Below are 19,035 nucleotides of genomic sequence, written 5' to 3'. Positions count from 1 at the left end.
TGTTGGCCGGGGGGTTAATCCCGTACAGAATAGGCAAAAAAGGATTTGTTCGCAAACGGAGAGAGTTTTATAAAACATAGAACATTGAGAAGTATTTTGCATGACTTAAAAAGGGGCGCTTATGTAGTAGCCCCACCCTGTGGTTTTTTATGAAAATTATATGCCTTTGGTAACTGTTTGGGGGGGGGGGGGGTCAACCGCTGCTGTGCTTTGCTACCGCTGTTGCATGTGTGCCGGTGCGACGCGCGTGGACGCCAATGCACCCACCCACGACCTCGCAGCTGACCACACTTCATTGCTTCTCGTTTTCCCCCACCTCCCCCCTCCTCCTCCTCCTCCTCCCCCCCCCCCTTAACTGCAGACTTCCTCCCTCCTTCCCCTCGTCCTCGCTTTCTTCCTGCACCTCCACACGTTGTTGTCTTGTGGGCTTATGCGCTTCTTCTTTTTCTTTTGCGGCTTTTATGAGGGAGTGTGTCCACTGGTATTCGTGCCACCACTTGATGTACGCCTCTCTCTCCCTCTCTGCGTGTGTTTGTGTCTCGCGCACAGGTTAGCTGACTAAGTGGATTCTTTCTTCCCTCCAGGGGCGCAGCAGCAGTGTCAGGTGGGGGCCCCGCGCTCGCGCGACGGCTGACACGCGTCAGGTGTCCATCTTTTCTCTCTTCGTGCTTGGGTAGCTGCACACCTGCGCATCTGTAGGAGCCGCTCTCTCCCTCTGTATGCTACTCAGAGAAGGCGCGCACGGCTTCCTCTGCGTAATCCACGCCCCCCTCCCCCCCCCCTGCACTCTCTCTCTATCTTCGTACTCCCTCTCTCCCTCCCTCCCTGCACTTCCACCCCCGTCACCTCCACTGGCTCGCCCGCACTCACGCAAAATGTATCGATGCACTATCGATAACCGAAGCGTATTATAAGGCGCGCCGTAACCCTTCACCCGACCTCCCCCTATTTTTTCCCGCTGCCTCGCGTGCACAACACCTGCAGTGCCACCACGCAAATCTTCATGAAGACGCTGACCGGCAAGACGATCGCGCTCGAGGTGGAACCGAGCGACACGATCGAGAACGTGAAGGCCAAGAACCAGGACAAGGAGAGCATCACGCCGGCAAGCAGCTGGAGGAGGGACGCACGCTCTCGGACTACAACATCCAGAAGGAGTCCACTCTGCACCTGGTGCTGCGCCTGCGCGGCGGCCTGATGGAGCCGACGCTGATCGCGCTGGCCAAGAAGTACAACTGGGAGAAGAAAGTGTGCGGCCGCTGCTACGCCTGCCTGCCGGTGCGCGCCACGAACTGCCGCAAGAAGACCTGCAGTCACTGCTCCAACCTGCGCATGAAGAAGAAGCTGCGCTAGGTGTGGTGGCTAACCCCGCAGCGCTCGCTCTCTGCCTGTCTTGTGGTACCGGTGGTGCTGGCGTGACGTGGCGCGTCTGGGGTGTTGCGATAAGAGGAGAAGCGAGAGAGAGGATGGTGGGATACAGATATGTATGTGTACACACATCTGCCACAGAGTGAGCGGGCCTCTCGCTCACTCGTTCACCACCCGCGTCCTTCCCCTTCCTCCCTCGCCTCTCCGCTCCTTTTTTCTTCTGCACTTTCCATCTTTTACCTGCAAACCCTTCCATGACAGGACGGGGGACACCTCAGCGCGTGGCAGCTCAGGGTCCAGTACCCCCACCGTGTGGGGAAGTCAGAGCGGTGTATCGCTACGGATGCAGGCGGTGAGGACGTTTGCCCTACCCATAAGATGGGCAAGTTGTCAGCGTGACTCGAATGCATCTCACCAGGCCCTCGCTGCTTGCGGGTGCGTGGGGAGCCCTGAGCCGCCCCGAAGAGGATGCACCAGGTGGCAGTTGGCATGATGGAAGTGGCTGTGAGGCGACCTGCGAGGCAGTAGTGGGTAGAGTCCGAGGCAGCGGCCGTGCTCAGGAAACTGAGTCAGCGTATTGCGGAAATGGGTGCCTGCAGCCGCCTCGCACCATGTGATAGGCCTGTTGGTAGGCCGGGGTAGAGGGGAGTTCGACTCATCCTGTATGGCCGGGGAGTGGACACATTGGAGGAGCAATTTACTCGTCACAGATAAGACAGAAAAACAGCACCACTCTCGAGTCAGAACGAAAAGTCGCGGCAATGGGTCTACGGCACGCCTACACACACACACAGCTACCCATCGGCATAACGACATGCGCCTCCGACACTGTTTGGTGTGAGTGAGTGTGTCCTCTGGGCTGTACCGCCGCTTCTCAGCTCTCCTCCTCCTCCTTCGCCCAACCCCTCACGTGACTGTCACCACACAGCCGTCCTGTGTCGCTTGCACGCCCTCTGCGCGTATGCCTGTGTGCGCGCATCACCAGATGAGGAAACAGTGACATTTTTGTGATACGGTGGTGTTTCATTATGAGGAAAAGGGAGTTTAGGTAAACGATTGCGTGGCCAGCAGCGCGCATCAATGTCAACCCTGCCCTGTTGTACGGACCCTCTCTTCAACTGATTCATTTCATTCTTACCTGCGTCTCTCTCTCTCTCTCCTTCTCCCTCGCTCACGCGCGCTTCGAAGGATTCTGTTGGATGCGACCTTCTGTTCTGCCACCACACACACACACACACACGTAAGAAATAAAAAAAAAAAAAAACAGAAGTACACTGCACACACCGCGTGGCTGCGTATATTCGAGGAGTTGTGCTCTCCCGCCCCCCCCCCCCTCTCTCTCCTACACTCTCACCCCCTACTAGTCTGTGTGGACTTGTTTGCCTTTCTGCAAGTGGGTCCTACAGGCCCACTCACCCACCTACGCACAGGCGCGTCCCATTAGATGTCTATGCATATGCATCATCCCCGCTGAGAACCCCCATCACGTAACTCCTTGAGTCAGCCTTTTTTTGCTTTGTGCGTTGGTGTAGGTTTAATCCCTCACGTAGCGCAAAAGGGGGAGAGAAGAGAGAGGGGGTTCCACAGTGCCCTCCACGTGTGTGTTTCTCCGTGACGCTCCTCCCTCCACTCTACCACCACCCCCACCCCCTGCCGCGTACATCATCACAATCCCTTTCGCTCTTGGGCACGCAACTGTGGTGCCCGTTTCTCTTCTATTGGGCTTGTAGGTTTTGCTTTCCTTTCGCTCGGTTGCTTCGCTTTAGCATCGACACACACGCACACGCACGCACACCTCCTCCTCCTCATTTCTCTATTTCGCTGCTCTCTCTGCCTCCCCTCCCCTATCCCCCACCCCTTTTGTCATTCGTCGACTTTCAGCTTCCCTCCCTCTCTCCCTCGCATACGCAGCCACACGTGAAGACGCGCGGCTCTTTTCTCTTCTGTGCTTTTTCGCGGGGACGAGGAGGTCTCTAGCTTGTGTTGGGCTTATACACGCACGCACTCCCTCTCGGACCTCTCTGCCCTCGCCTACTCCCGCCCATCTTCACTTTGCACTGCGCCTCTTCCCTCCACCCTCTCTCTCTTCTTCCCTCTTTTCTCGCCTCTGCGATAGAGGCAACAAGGGGAAGAACGGGAAAGCGAGAGAGCTGCAGTGCTCGCGCTAACTTGAAGGCGAGCTGGCCGGCCAAAAAGGATACGGACACACGCGAGGCTAACAAGAACAAGCAAGCAGAGTAGCCAATAACGAGGTTTGTGAGTGACTCGCACACGTGGCCGAGACAGCGTACGCGGAAGTCAGTACCAACGTTTTGTAGGCAGGGCGCTGCTGATAGACACGTCAACACACAGAGAGAGACACACATACCCACTTTGCTTTCTTCATTCTCTGTTTCCCTCTCGTTCTGGTCTTCTCCCTGCTGCCCTTGTCGGTCTCGGTGGCGAGTTTATGCGCCCGCCTCTGCCAACTCTTTCGGTAGGAAAGACGGCTGTTTCTCGGCGCCTCTCTGTGTTGTGCGCCCTCGCATCTCTCTTAGGCTCAGCCTCTGTGTGTGTGTGTCTGGGGGGGGAGGGGGGAAGTGTGGGCAGGGGGAGTCATTTCTGTCTTCTCTTTTCTGTTGTTGCTTTCCTACTGCAGTTGATCTACAGTAGCGCGTATATTGTTGTGGGCCCTTGTATGGCGGTGGCAGTGGTGATTACCCACTACTACTACCACAGTAACCCTCTTTCCTCATCTGTTTATCCACCCTCCCCCACTCCTCTTCTCCTGTTTCAGCTTGGTCTTTGCTTGCTCTCTTAAAGACTTGTTCGCTCTCTTTCCCCCTCCTCATCGGGCTCTACGCTTGGATCCTTTCTGTTGGCTGTTGCTGTCGCTTGTGATCCCTCTCGCTGCCGTATTCTGCCTTCTTTGTTTTTGCCGTCGCTTCTCTGAACCTCTCCACTGCCCAGCAGCTGCTGGAGACGTGTCCCTATACTCCTCCCTTCTCCTCCTCACATTCTCCCACACACTTTGCGAAGCTGAAAGAGCGACTGTTAACAGTTGCAGCCGTGTCCACTTCATCATGCAGAAGGCAAAGACCGCCCTTGGCAGCTTTGCCGCCACCGTCCGAAACACCTTTGGATGCGCGAATGCCAGCGGCAATGTCATTGGCAATGACGACAAGACGGACTTTATGGCGGGCACCGCCAAGGACGGCTGCTCATCGGGGTCTGAACAATCGGCCTTCGTAGAAATTGACCTCCTGCGCAACGGCCTCAACAGGCAGCGCAAGTTTCCTGACAACTCGATCCGCACGGCAAAGTACACGCTTCTCACCAGCTTGCCCCTCAGCCTTCTCTACCAGTTCCACAAGATCTCGAACTTGTACTTCTTGCTCGTCATGATCATCACGCTTGTGCCAGGGGCAAGCCCGACCAACCCCTTCAGCAGCATTGTACCTCTGTGCATCGTACTCGGCGCTGGCATCCTCAAAGACATCTGGGAGGATTACAAGCGACGCAAAGCAGATCAGAAAGCAAACGAAGTGATCGTCTACGTTCTGCGAGCACGCACGGAGCTGCCAAGCAACGGTGTTACCAGCCACGGCAGCGCAGCCACTAGCAGCAGCGACGGCGGTGCCGCAGAGGCACATCGCGTGAAGGACACCGCAAAGAAGGGGAAAGTGTACGGTGCTCACAATTGCCAGCAGAAGCTTCTCCGCTGGCGGCAGCGTGTTGCGCACGTCTTTTCGCGACCAGACAGTCGAACTGGGGACACCATGGTCAGCCGCAGCAACAGGTCACACGGTGGTGACGGAATGGACGTGCTGGACGAGGTAGAGATGTCCACCGACGGCCGAGGCTGCGGCACATCGAAAGCGGCCCCGACCGCATCAAACCTCCGCTACGCTCCGCTGCAGTCTCGAGGGTCAACGACTCCCGTCGCTGCAGCGGAGCCAGTCGTCACGTTCCATCCAGTGCGCAGCTGTGATGTGTACCCTGGCGACGTTATGCTCTTCCGCCTTGGGGAAGAAGTGAAGGCGGACTGCCTTATTTTGAACACGTCGCTGCCGGACGGGCTGGCGTACGTCGAGACATCCAACCTCGACGGCGAGACAAACGCCAAGACGCGCCGCGCTAAGATCCAGACAGTGGAGGCATTGGGGACAGTGGAGGATGTCGTGGAGCAAGCCCTCGGCGTCTCGGCAAGCGACGCGGCAGCCGTGCAGGCGCGCATGAGCAGTACCGCTACCGGGCCACCAGATGCCTGGGGTGGGTCAGGCGAAACCACAGCGCCAACCAAGGTGTACGTGGACTGCTGTGACGCGCTCGGCGGCGGAAACACTGCTAGAGTCACGGATCGGTTGATGAACACATCAATAGAAGAGGCAGCGGTGACGGACCCCAGGCACCTCAATGTCCCACTGACCACCACCTCGTCCGCCGCTCTTGTCAAGGGTGCGGAGCAGCCGGCTCTCTCCGCGAAGGCCGCGGCTCGCAACGGCGATGTCATGACCTTCCCCACCGCCATCTTAGAGTCAATCCCCTCACTTGAGGACTTGAGCAACTCCTCGCCACCGCACCAGCATGGCTTGCAGACGTCGGTGTACCAACCGTACGAAGAGCGAGAAGCGACCGAGCACTACTTAGCCGGAGCGGCAAGGGAGAGAAGTGCCGCACGCCTCTACAAGCATCATGTCCGCTGCTTCTCTGATCCACAGCAGCACTTCCGGCACTTTGTCAGTCCCCGCACCGGTGGCATCCAGCTCTCTCGCAGCCACGCGTACTTGGGTGTCGCGGAGTCGGAAACCCTCCACAACAGGGCTGACCATGTCACGCCAGACATCACACCAAAACGCATTCTGCACCAACGACTCATGACCCTGAATGACCGACTCGCCGAAGAAGGGCAGCTGCCGATGCCACCCCAGCTTCAACAGCTCTCTGAGCAGTACGAGCGCACCGTGCACAGTCGTACGAACAGCGCAGGTGTGCATTTATTGCCTCTGGTATGCACGAGCGCTCTGCATGAGTCCTCCTCGCACGTGTGGCCTAACGACGCGGCAAATCGCACGGGCGAGAACGAGTCTGTGTTCGCCAAGGACGCCACCAGCCATCATCATCACATCAGCGGTGAGTTGCAACAAAAAAGCGCGTCTGACCCGCAACCACGCGAGGGAGCAGGAGCCGGTCCCTGTAGTCAGTCGTGTGGCTGCTCGGCGCTCGACAGGCCTCTAGTGGTTCATGACGAGCCGCTCCACGGTAGCGGTAGCGCCACTGCCGCAGCCCCAGGCAGCCCGCCGGCTTCCGGCGTGGTGCTCGTCTCCTGCCCCCCTACCCCGGACCTTTCGATATGGTTTGGCCAACTGCGTCTGCCAACGGGTGAGATGGTGCCGCTTGGCATCGACCAGTTCATCCCACGTGGGTGTGTCATCCGCAACACGGACTGGGTTCTTGGTGCGGCAGTGTACACAGGCTGCCACACAAAGATGCTGCTGAACCTTCGGCCAAAGCCACACAAGATCACTAGCACGACACGTCGCTTGAACCACCTGAACGTGTTTTTCGTTATACTGAACCAGGTGTTGATGTTACTGCTCTGCGGGCTGGCCATCTGGAGTAAGCACCGCCTGCTGCGCAAGGTGCCTGGTGCGAAGTCAGATCACTCAACCTGGTACATCCAGTGGAACCTGGAGCGCTACTCGGACTCCTTTCTCTTTTGGTGGCGCTACCTGACAAATTTTGTGCTGGTGAGCTACCTCATTCCCATGTCGCTCTACGTCACCCTGGAGTTCAACAAGGCCATGCAGATGCTCCAGATCGCGGCGGACAAACGCATGGCTGTCTTCGACGAGTTCACCGGCGCCATCAAAAAAGCGCGGCCCAAGACCTCCGAACTGAACTCCCAACTCGGCCACGTGCGCTACATCTTCACAGACAAGACGGGAACGTTGACGGAGAACCTCATGACGTACGTTGGCGGTATCGTGAACGGGCACACGCACAACGAGACGGAAAAGCCTGGAGGCATCGGCCTTGCACTTCTTCGTCGTAGAGCTGCACACGTCCCAACCAGCGTCCTTCCTAGCGCCATGGACCCAGGCGGTGAGCCGTCGTTGCGCCATGACCACCACCACCACATCAACTTTTCCCTCGACAAAGAGGCACAAACTCTCGACGCTGACATCGAAGACAATTCGGTGGGTATGCAAGGCGTCAGCTCCCTCACCTCTGCGGAGCCTGCCGCAGACAAGAGCAGCTCTGGTGCGAATGGCGGCAGTGACTACAACACCCCCGCTCACCCCCTCCAGGGCGTGGCAGCGATGATGGCGAGTCACTTAGTTGTTGCCGACGGTGACAAGGCGGCGACGCGGCACCGCGACAATCAGGGACCCGCACAGACAACCGCAGCCGTCAGTAACTCTGTCGCACAGGGTGCCATCTCGTATATCTTACCGCGTGTCCTTAGCGACGGCGGTGCGACGCAACCCTGTGCAGATGACGAAAGTGCTAGGGCTGCGTTGCGTCACGCCATACAGGACGCGCACCAGCACACCACCTCCTCCCGCAGCGTCCCCCTCTTCGCCGACGGCGCTCTCGGCAACGGTGGCGTTGGTAGCGCGGCACCTGGAGCGGATGGTAGTGGACCTGGCGGTTTCGGCTGCTCGCCCGGGCTGCGTAACGTCAGCGAAGCCGTGCTGGAGCGCGACCCGCTTTTTTGCTACCTGCGCGCCCTCGCCCTGTGCCACTCTGTCGTGTGCTTCCCAGTGGACGCAGGCAGTGATGGTAATGGTAGGGAAGCGAAGCAGGATAACGGTGCACCACAGGACACGAAAAAACGCAAGCGCCGTCACCGCCACCACCACAACCAGGAGGGAGACAGCGCAGGCAAGCGTATGCCGAAGCGACGTCGTCGTAGCAGCGCTTCCACCGTCGGCCCCGTTCCCTCGGCAGTGCATCATCAGCGCAGCCGCGAGGCTGCCCATCCGGAACCAGAGGTGCTCCCTCTCTCCACCGTGTTGTCCCTCACCGAGATTTCAGGAGGTAACTTCGTTGAGATCCCCTACGCTGTTCCCGCCGGCCCCGGGACATGTGAAGGCTGTGAATCGTGCACAGTTGGTGGTGCCAACAGCAGCAGGGGTCACAACCTGCCGGCTCACGGCCACGTCACCTGCGCCAGCGCTGCACCCTTGATGAAGGCGGCGAGTACGGATGGTAGAAGCCATTATCAGCACTATCGTCATCAGACAAGCGCGACCAGCATGGCCCTGCTGCACGGCCGCACGAGTAGCGCGAGTTGGTACCAGAACCGTTACCTCAATCGCACTCTACATAGTCGCAACTTCAGTGCCCAGACGATCAACGATGGCACAGGGCGCGGACGGCAGCTGAACCGGGGGCCCTCGAGCGGCAGCGCTAGTGGGTGTCTGGGACAGGCAGCAGCCTCGATAGGGATCACCGATCTCGAGCAGTTTATTGACCGCAGCAAAATTTACGAGGGTCAGTCGCTGGACGAGATCGGCTTAGTGAACGCAGCACGTGAGAACGGGTTCTCACTCTTCGAGCGGACGACGAGGCAGATGTATGTGAAGGCGCTCGGCCGCGTCCTGTGCTACGACATCGTCGCAGAGCTCGAGTTCACGCCGCAGCGCAAGCTGATGAGCATTTTACTGCAACGACGGCCTGACCTGGACGCCGAGGCCGTGACAACATCTCTGGCTGCGGGCACAAGCGCGCACTACCACCGCAGAGCACCAGAGAACGCCGCTGCCAGCGCAGTAACAGCAGTAGGAGGGGGCAAGTCGTCCAAGCCGTTCGCGGACATCGCCTCACGTGTATTGCCTGATGGGGGCGCCGCATCGCAGTCCAACAAGGATGCGCAGTTGCCCCGAGTGCAGACGAGATCGCCCTTCACCTCTTTCATGGCGACTGATGTGCCGCCACCGCTGCTGGGCCAATCCACTGCCCTGTCCAGTAGGGCTACGCTCCCGGGTAAAGCAGAAAAGCAGCAGGAGACGGAAGGTGGCAACAAGAGCACCGACGCAGCAGTCACGAGAGTACTTCTGCCACGCAGCGCCCCGTTGCGCCCGCCGTCCAGCGGCGCTCAGCACCTGCTTCAATCATCTTTAGGCGAGATGTCGCTCTACCACGACTGTCTCGGGAGCAGCACGGATTTGGGGTTCGGTGCGACAGCAGGCGTACTGTCCTCGAAACCAGGGAAGTATCTGCTGCTCGTCAAAGGTGCGGATAGCAGCATGTTAGAGATCGTAAACATGCAGAAGCGCGCTAACGTGCGGGCGAAGGATAAGATGCAGAAGGAGCTGGACGCGATGTCTCAGCTAGGTCTGCGCACCCTCATCCTAGGCCAGCGCTACCTGAGCGAGGAAGAGGTGCGTGAGTGGCTGCCGATCTTCAACAATGCTCAGTGTGCGATGCAGGACCGCAACGAGAAGCTGCACGAAGCATACGCGCTCTTGGAGAGGGACGTCGACATCGTTGGCGCCACCGCGGTGGAGGACAAGCTGCAGGAGGAGGTGCCGCAGACACTGGAGTTTTGCATTCAGGCATCCATTGTGGTGTGGATGCTGACAGGCGACAAGCGGGAGACGGCCGTCACCATTGCCCAAACAAGCGGTCTTATCAGCATTGGCTGCGCTGACTATGTGTGCCACCTCGACCTGTCTGACATTCTGGAGGAAGAGGCGTTGATGCTGCAGCAGCAGAGGTATAAAGAGCAGCGTCAACTCAAGACCAACGATGGCAGTCTCGGTGAGCCATCGCCGCTGTCAGAGAGCTCGTCAGATGCGGAAAATGCCTTGCAGTTGTCAGAGGTCAGCATGACAACCCGGGCCTACCTGAGCGCGTCGTCCGACACGCAGTCGCCGCCGCAGCAGAACACGTGCCCAACGCAGGTGGGCAACACCAACCGCACCTTCTCCACTGGAAGTCCGCGGTACGAAACGGTGGGCACAAGTGCAGGCAATAGACACAGAGGCGCTGAGTCGAGCACCACAGTCGACGCGGCGCAGAGATTCCTAATGCGCAAATGCACCCGCATCGAGGAGCAGCTCAGGACGGCCGAGGATAAGTGCAACGAAGGGCAGGAGGTGTTTAACGCTCACGTCGTCGTCATTGTGGTGGACGGTAAGACCCTGGACTTCATTTTTGAGGACAGCGACCGTGCGCGCCGCTTCTTCCTCCTTGGTAGTCGCTGCCGCAGCGCCGTGTGCTGTCGCATGACCCCACTCCAGAAGGCGAAGGTTGTGCGGATGTTCAAGCGCAACACCAACGCTGTGGTGCTCGCCATCGGTGACGGCGCCAATGACGTGTCCATGATCCAGGAGAGCAGCATCGGCGTCGGCATCATGGGCTTGGAAGGGTCGCAGGCGGAGCTGGCGAGCGATTACGCCATCCCAAAGTTCCGCTTCTTGAAGCGGCTACTCTTCGTCCACGGCCGCTTCTCCGTCTTCCGCGAGGCGCACTGCATCGTCTTCTCGCTGTACAAGAATGTGATCGTGACGGTGGGGATGGTGAGCTACCAATTCTTTGTTGGCTTCTCAGGTCAGACGCTGATAGACTCATGGCTGCTGGCTCTGTTCAGCGTCTTCTTCTGCTCTCTGCAACCACTGATGATTGGCATTCTGGATAAGGACGTCGAAGATGAGCTGGCCGAGTCCCTGCCGAAGCTCTACCCGCCACTGTCGCGCGAATTTATGTACTTCTCCTTCCCGTACATCTTCAAGTGGCTGGCCGACGGTCTCATCGAGGGCCTCCTCTTCTTCTTCGTCCTCATGTACACGGTCGGCGTGCAGGACAACCTGTACACGTACATGACCGCCGCCATCGAGGATTACGGCGCCACCTTCTTCACGATGCTCGTCCTTGTCGCCGACCTCCGCGCCGGCACGCTGGTGACGTACTACATGATTCCCTTCGCGCTCGTCATTGGGCTGGGGCTCATCCTCCTGCCGGCCATCGAGTTCTTGTACTCCTCCTTAAACGACCTCGCCGGCAGCAACGGGTTTGTAAGGGTGGCGCATGAGCTGTACAGCACGTCTAGTAAGTTCTGGCTGATGCTCTTCTTCGCCTGCGGAGTGCTCATCCTCTTCACCATGGCGTTGAACATGTACATACAACTGTTCGCGCCGTGGCAGAATGCCGGCTTCGCCATGCGCGCTGCCAGAAGATCGCATCATCGCATCCCGTACACGTGCACCAAGGAGAGCCTGAAGGCAGAGTACGCGCGCCTGCTTGCCCGGTACGAGGAACTGACCAAGGCGCAGCAACAGCCAAAGGAGGCGGCTGTGGAGGGCAGCAGCGCCAAAGGCACGGCCCCAACGGTGACAACGGCACCAGCTGCTGCTGCTGTCCCAACTGCCGGAAAAGCTAGGGTGACTGTAGCACGGTGAGGTAAACAGTCACGGTGCTGGAGAAGGAACGAGGCCGAGGGGTTGTGGGAGAGGGAGAGAGGGCAGCCTGTGTGCTCCTCTCGTTCTCACCGTATTCACTCGCTCCCCCCCCCCCTCCGCGCCTCCTCGGCTCTTTTCCCTCTATTTTTTTTACTCGGCAGCGTATTGGATGTGCGTGTGTGAACGGCGCGCCGAAGAGAAAAAAACTGTCGATGCTGTCTCTGTGGCGACTTTCACTATCATCGAAGCACGCGATTTGTTGATTGCTTCGCCTCCACAGTGAGGCTCAGTGATGAGGCCTGGGTGAAGGTGTGTTCACGTGTGCAACGAGACAGTCAGAGGAAGACGGCGCGTACACCGAAGGCGGGAAAGTCTCTGAGCAGCGATGTGCGCGCCAGCTCTGCCCTCCTCGACCGCGGTTCCTGTTGAGATCATATATATGTTGTTCTCTCTCTGGTGTTGCACTCTGTCGTGGACCAGCCAACTCTCCTCCACCCCACCCCCCTCCTGTAATGGTTCACCAAGCTCCTTACCTCGCTTGCATATCCCCACTCTTGCTCTCTCCCTCTCTGTTCTCCCTCTTTCGCTCTGCTTGCATGAACCATCATCGGGGCACTACGGGGCGAGAGGAGTGCCAAACTTTCACACAACGCACCCCTCTACTCCCCCCCCCCTCCTCCTCTCCTCACTTTCCCTCCGCCCCACCCCACCCCACCGCGCCCCCTTCCAAAGCACCGCTGCCGCTGAGGTAAAAAAAAAGGGGGCGGCGCACGAAACGCCATCTTAAGACACGGAAGCAACGTCGTGAGCAGGAACCGCCCAGCACTGCTGAGAAGGAAGGGGGTGGAAACGACCGAAGAAGAGTGGCGAGTCCAACGGCCACGACAACGCAACTGCCCCCCTCCCTCCCTCTCTCTCTCAAGCCCTCCCCCGCCTCCTTGTGCTCACTGTGTGTGTGTGTGTCTGCGTATTTCGTTGGGAGCCGGCACGCCTCTTGGTCGCCTTCTTTATATTCGTTTCCCCTCGACACACACACACACACACACTCCGCCTCCCTTTCTGTCCTTCCTACAGCTTCGCTTTCGGTCGTCTTGCTCTTCGTTCTCTCGCTCGCACGCCCCTCTGCCTGTGTGCTCAACCTTTTAGATCATTTTTGTTCCTCCTCGACTTCGCTTTTTCGGCAGAGTCACCTCTACCCGCCCCCCCCCCCCCTCTCCCCCTCCCCCGATTCACGCGTACAACCCAATCTAGATCACTCCTTTCTCCTTTTCTCTATCAGTGCTGCCGTGCCCTCTCCAGCACCGCCCGCAGCACAGGCGCCCTTCTCGCCTTCACACCACGTCTGATCAAAACCTAGCAGGACAGACAGGCACACCCAAGCGAGCGACACACATCACACAGGCCTATCACTCACTCGTTTTCTCTCCTTTGGTTCGTCTCCCCGATCGTGTACCCTCTTTGACAGTCGTGTGTGCGTGCGTGGGGGTGTACTCCCTGTGAGGCTTTTTCTTCTCTTCTCTGCTTCTTCTCACTTCACGTGTACAGGAGTTCTTCAACTTCGAACACCACACACGCACGCCAGCCTGCTTCTCTCTTCACCCTCTCCTTCTCTCTCTTTCTCTCTCCCCCACCCCCTTTCTCTGTTCCCCTTCGCCCTCTCCTATCTCACGTCTCTCCGGACTCTTTATCCCTCCCCTCGCCCACCCCACCCGCGCCATCTCGGCCTTCGACTGCCTCCCCGCCTGTCGTAAGTGTCGCCCTTCTCTGTGCGGGCACTCCACGTCAACTTTTTTCCCCTCCGCTGAATTCGCCGCTGCCATGCTCCGCGCCCTCTTGCGTCCGTCTTACGTGCTGCGGGCCGCGTTCCTCTCCTCCTCCTCCTCCTCCTCCTTCTCTGCCGCCTTTCACAATGAAGCGGCAAGCGAGGCGGCCATGGCCGCCAACTCCCTGACCTCCGCAGCGGCGGCGTCGCTGTTGTTGTCACAAAACTCGCAGTCACACGACAGTGCCGCTGCGACCATACACATGCAGCAGACGGATGCCGCCGCCGCAGGAGGAGGAGGAGGAGCAGCAGCGCAGGATCATGCAAACGCACTGTCCATACTTGAAGAGAGCAACACTAGTGACCGCAACGGCGATGTGGACTGTGTCATGGACGGCTTCAGCTCTCGCCATCTGGGAGAGGTCACGGTGGTGCGGGAGAATGCGCCGTTCTCCTCGGAGACCACAATGGCAACAGCCGCCGCTTCGCTGCCACGGCGCACCGAAGGCGACAATGGCACTGGGGCACGGCGGCCGGTTATCACGAAGGCCCGCCGAATCCGTCTTGCCTCCGCTGCTTCGCAAGCAGCGGAGGTGCTTCAGGCTGTGGGCAGCCCCGCCACAGCCCTCCTGCTCAGCCAGCGAGTACAGCAGTTGCACGCCGAAGAAGCGCTGCTGAATGCGTCGCTGCAGAGGCTCAAGGCGGAGCGCAACTTGGCAACGGTGCGGCACACATGTGGCGAGGAGCTCAACAACTACCGCCACGGTGTGCAACAGCGCGAGCAACGGGTGGTGCGTGCAGCCATGACCGCTGGTATGCCCTCTCAGGATGCTGTCGTCAGCTACTCCCAAGAGAGCGGAGGCAGCGCCAGAGGAGACACACTACAGACGCTCGTCGAGGCCGACCTGTTGGGGATGCCCGCCACCGCCGATGCAGAGGCGGCAGCAGCTGCGCGCAAGGCGGGGCCGAGAAGCGGCAGAGCCTCGCACACCGCTCCCACGGTGACTTCAGCGAAAAAGCGACTTCTTCGCCGCGGCGCCATTGCAGCGGACATCTACAAGGCAAAAGCGCCGCCAAAGCCACACACGCGTGCAGAGACCAAGCCAGAGGCTTCCAAGAGCAAAAAGGCCTCACCAGCTAAACAGGCAGCTGTGAAGGCACGTGCGGCAAAGCCAAGGAGGCAGCCTGCCGCCGCACGTAAGCATGCAGCCAACGAAAAGGCAAAGGCATCGTTACGTATGAAGGTGAAGTCGTCCGCGGCGGCAGCCAAGGCTGTCGAAGCGAAGATAACGCACAAGAGCAAGAAGGCCAAGGCAAAGACGCCAGCAGCAGCAGCAGCGGCAGCGGTCAGGGGTGCCGCGCGCAGACAGAAGGCGAAGGTCACCGCCGCCGCCGCCATGAAGCCTTCGAGGAAACCGTCACAGATGTCGGCCAAAAAACAGCGCAAGCCGCTGGCATCCAAGAGGAAGTCCGCACCAGCACCACCCGCCGCGAAAGCCAAGTCGAAGACAACCAAGGCCGTTGCCACGAAGAAGCGATAGAGGCGAAAATCAAAACGACTGGTAGCAGCAGCGGTGAGATGAAAAGGGGGGCGGCAGGAGACACCGGAAAGAGAACGAGGAACAGCTAGAGTAAGCAAGAAGCCAGGTAGAGAGTGACTGAGTGAGGGGAGAGGAGGAGAGAGGGCGCTGACCCATGTGCAGAGGTGTATCTCTGTGTATTGTGTCGGGGGTGGGGAGCTGTCACACACACACACAGTTTTCCTCTGCCCATCGACTTTCCCCTCTTCTCTGTTGCCTCTGCGCCTTGCATGTTCGTGTGGCTCTCTCTCTCTCCTCCTCCTCTGTCTGTCTGTCTGTCTCTGCCTCGGTGTGTGCGTGTCTGCGTTCCCCTCTCCCTCTCGCTATGTATTTCTCCTGCCCCCTTCATCGTTTTCCTCTTTCACTCGTTTACTTTTACTTGTACTTCATCCCCCCCTCCCCTCCCCTCCCCTCCCCTCTCCTCTCTCTCCCCCCTTCCCTTCCCAACCCACCCTCTCACGCATATGCACTGGGCGTGCGTGCGTGCGTGCGTGTGGTGTGACATGCGGTGGGGAGAGGGAAGGGGGGAGGAGGGGGTTTGACAGTGGCAACAGTGGCGTGCCTCGCAGCCGGAGAGTAGATGAACCATTTCGTTTTTTTCCTCCACCTCTCTCCCCCTCTCTACTTCGGTGCTGTCGATGGGCTACTGAGTAAGCCGAGATCCATGCGCCTACGCCTGTGTGTGACGCTCACGCATCGTGTGTGAAACTGCACCTGCACTCTCTGGGGGGTGTCTGTCTGTCTCTCAGCGCACATGTGACCGATTCATGGATCTCTTGGAAGCCTCAGCGCATTGTCGGCTTTCCTCCTCCGCCTCATCCCATCCTGCTCGTCGGCGCCTGAAACATGCTGTGTCTCGTTCTCTGTCTGCGTGGACTTCTTGCCATCATTCCTCTCTATCACATGCCCCTCCCCCTCCTCCATGCCGCCCCCTTATCCCTGTCAGAGCGAGGCTCCAACATATCCCTACGCCCGCACGCACGCACGCCTGTTGGCCACCGCCATCCGTGCCAGCAAGCGCCTTTTTGGCAGCTCGTACACCGCGGCTTTCTCCCCCTCCCCTTTTCGTTGCAGACTATCAATCACCGCTGAGGTCACGGTGATTGCAGCCTCCTAGCGCGCACACACCCTCTTCTTCCTCCTCCTCGGCCACCATCTCCGCGCCTTCATGTACTCCTTCAGCCTTGCTTCGAACTGCAAGAGCCCCATCTCCGACTCCACGGGATTGGCGCCACCGGCAGTAGCACACAGGATTCGAGCACCGTGCGAGCTGGCACTTCATCAGCGTCTGCCACAGCAGTCGAATGGGACCAACGACAGTAAAGACGTGGTGCAAGTGTCCAACGCGCGCTTTGGCTGGCACCCCGCGCATCAGCACGTGCCGACCTCGTCGCTCTACACTGTTGACCCGCCGACAGAGCAGCCGGTGCGTGTGCATAACCTCAACTCCTATATGGGCCTGCGCGACGCCGCGGACTGGTCCGTTGAGGTGCAGCGTGAGAGAGAGGAAAAGAAGCGGCGAGCCCTCGCCCAGCACGAAGCCGCCAAGCTCGAAGAGCAACGGCGCCGTGATGCGCAGGAGGAGGAGGCAAAGGAGGAGATGCGGCAGCGCCGGCTGGAGCGACTGCAGAAGCGTGCAGAGCTGCGGGAGGCGGATTCGATGGCCGACTTCCAGGACCGCAACACGCAGTTTCTGCAGAACCAGCTTTGGCTGATCCACCTGGGGAACCGCGTCAGACAAGCGGATGCACAGCACAAGGCGCACGCACGAGAGACGCTCTACAAGAACAGCTCCAATGGTAGTAACTCAGACGTACACCATACCAGTATGAGCAACGGAGCCGGCATCAGGGTCAGGGGCCAGCACGCCACCACTCAGTCCACCGAGATTAGCCTGCGCCAAGCAGCGCAGGTGACTGAGGAAATGTACGTCCGCCTCAGCCTTGCCTACCGCAACGAGGCACACCGCTCGCGCGCTGCCGCGGAGATTCTCGATCCCGGCGAGCTCAACGTCAAGAGACTATCTCGGCCACAGGCTGAATCCTCCGTCGGTGCCTTTACATTGCCCACTTCAGCGTTGCCACAGTCGCAAGCCGCCACCGCTACCAGCACGCCGTCGCACAGCCCGACAGCATCGCCTGCGCCAGCCACGGGGATGGCAACGGCAGCCGCAGAACCCGTGCCCTTCCGCACAGCGCCACCCATGTTTACCCACACATCGGCGGAGAACATGGGCCAATACGCCAACGCCATTCCGTGCACGTATATCCCTGAGTACTTCGACCCCCCCTCCGCCGCCGCTGTCACCTCTGGGAAGGCGACTGCTCCGCCCCACGCTGGCGAACCTCGGCAGCACCAGCAGCAGCGGGACATCGTGATGCCACTCCCCCTGTCGCCAGCGCCTGTCAGCCGCGACGTAAGCGGCACACTACAAGCGAAACACTACCCGTGGGCCCTCTACAGCGCCGCTGCGGTGCGTGAGTCAATGCTGCCAGCAGCGCCACCGCGAGAAGCGTCACTGCCAGTCCATCAGTGGGGCGCAGCCGAGCTGCGCGACTCCATGTTCGGCCACTGCGTTCTGCCAGACGGCACGATGCAGGACCAGTGCGAGCGCAAGAAGCTGTGTGCGGCGCACCTCAGCTATACCACGCTGCCACGCGACAACGCCACGGCGACGTCGAACGCTGCCGTGGCGTCGCCGGTGCCACTGCACTTCGGCAAGCGGATGGAGACATGGCTCTGAAGCACGCAAGATGGATGCGCTCTTGCGTATGTTGAGCACGAGCTGTGGTGGTGGTGCCCTGGGTGTAGTCACCCGTGGAAGGAAAGAAAGGGGGTGGGACCACCGGTTTGGCGGAGGTGGCGCCTGTGTGCAGCTGCGTTGTGCCTTTTGCCTGCCACTTCGTGTTTTCTGTGATTTCGCCGATGTAAACTATCAACGGTGGACTGAGCGCTTGCGCGGCGGGGAGCGGTGTGGAGTAGGGCGTGCGTGGGCCTGTGTGCAACGTGTGTGAACACACATGAACGTCGGAGCGAGTGTTTGGGTGGCACTGCTGAAGGAACCTCGCGTGCTCGATCTCCTCCTCCCCCTCACCCGCGCCAGCCCTCGCATGTATTCTCGCCATCTTCTTCGCTTTCCCCTTTTTTTTTCTTTCTCTCTACACACACACAAAGGCAGATGCAGACACGCATGCGCAGCTATACACGTACAGCGGAGCGTGCGAAGTGTGCAGCTCAGAGGCGGGTGCTCAGGTATTCCTGACGATGTGGGTGTGTGTGTGTGTGGGGGGGGGGGGGTGTTGGTGGTATTATGGTTGGTTGCTGCGTTACTTTCCTCAGGGCCGTGCGCCTCCTGTTGCGGAGATGAACGAAGGCGAGCCAGTGACCTCGGCGCCTGCATTCTGCACAGTGAGGCAGCCTGTGACCCTGCGTTGACCTTTAAGCTACTGGGTGATAATGCAGGCGCAGAGCGGGCGGCTGAAGCGTACCGGTGGTACGACATGGCTATGTCTGCCCTAGGGCATGAGTGTGGCAGCTTTCGACTCGAGTCGACCCCTACTGCTTCTCAGCTGACGAACGCGCTCATGCGCACCCTCATGACGTGTGGCTACGCACATGTGAAGGCCATTCCAAACGCTGTGTACGATCGCATGGGTGTCCGTGGCATTAGCCCGACGGCATCCACCTACGATCTCGTCGTTTTGGCGCTGGCGCTCACGGGCAACGTTGCGGAGGCTGAAGACGTCTTCCGTTTTGTGCGGAGTCGTCACGCAGAGCACGTCACGATTCGCGGCTACAACGCGCTGCTGCTCGGCAACCGCGAGGCGAGGCTTTTTGACCGCTGTGATGGGCTGTGGCAGGAGCTGGTAGACCTCCGCTTTCCACGCGCGAGTCCACTGACCGCGGAGCTGACCTCCGCAGCGTGAGACCGTCGTCA

At 59.5% G+C, this 19,035-nt stretch overlaps 5 protein-coding genes across 5 annotated transcripts; all 5 read left to right on the top strand.

The window, feature by feature from the left end:
- Positions 1-1,003: 1,003 nt before the first annotated feature.
- Positions 1,004-1,353, top strand: LBRM_09_0640 (ubiquitin-fusion protein; the record flags this gene model as incomplete). Its single annotated transcript, XM_003722908.1, is given in 2 exon segments — positions 1,004-1,195; positions 1,198-1,353. Coding segments are annotated over 2 exon segments (348 nt in total).
- Positions 1,354-4,430: 3,077 nt separating this feature from the next.
- Positions 4,431-11,756, top strand: LBRM_09_0630 (putative phospholipid transporting ATPase-like protein; the record flags this gene model as incomplete). The annotated part of the gene is made up of 1 exon (XM_001562629.1): positions 4,431-11,756. One exon carries the CDS (start codon positions 4,431-4,433, stop codon positions 11,754-11,756), a length of 7,326 nt encoding a protein of 2,441 aa, XP_001562679.1.
- A 1,818-nt stretch (positions 11,757-13,574) lies between these two features.
- LBRM_09_0620 (histone h1-like protein) lies at positions 13,575-15,059 on the top strand (the record flags this gene model as incomplete). The annotated part of the gene is made up of 1 exon (XM_001562628.1): positions 13,575-15,059. One exon carries the CDS (start codon positions 13,575-13,577, stop codon positions 15,057-15,059), a length of 1,485 nt encoding a protein of 494 aa, XP_001562678.1.
- Positions 15,060-16,266: 1,207 nt separating this feature from the next.
- LBRM_09_0610 (conserved hypothetical protein) lies at positions 16,267-17,841 on the top strand (the record flags this gene model as incomplete). The annotated part of the gene is made up of 1 exon (XM_001562627.1): positions 16,267-17,841. The coding sequence occupies one exon, from the start codon at positions 16,267-16,269 to the stop codon at positions 17,839-17,841; it is 1,575 nt and encodes a 524-aa protein (XP_001562677.1).
- A 277-nt stretch (positions 17,842-18,118) lies between these two features.
- Positions 18,119-19,024, top strand: LBRM_09_0600 (conserved hypothetical protein; the record flags this gene model as incomplete). The annotated part of the gene is made up of 1 exon (XM_001562626.1): positions 18,119-19,024. The coding sequence occupies one exon, from the start codon at positions 18,119-18,121 to the stop codon at positions 19,022-19,024; it is 906 nt and encodes a 301-aa protein (XP_001562676.1).
- Between the last annotated feature and the right edge of the window lie 11 nt (positions 19,025-19,035).

Source organism: Leishmania braziliensis, chromosome 9 (genome assembly GCF_000002845.2).
Source record: "Leishmania braziliensis MHOM/BR/75/M2904 complete genome, chromosome 9".
In the NCBI taxonomy this organism is placed as follows: Eukaryota; Euglenozoa; class Kinetoplastea; order Trypanosomatida; family Trypanosomatidae; genus Leishmania; species Leishmania braziliensis.
This window is presented reverse-complemented; position numbering and strand designations above follow the sequence as displayed.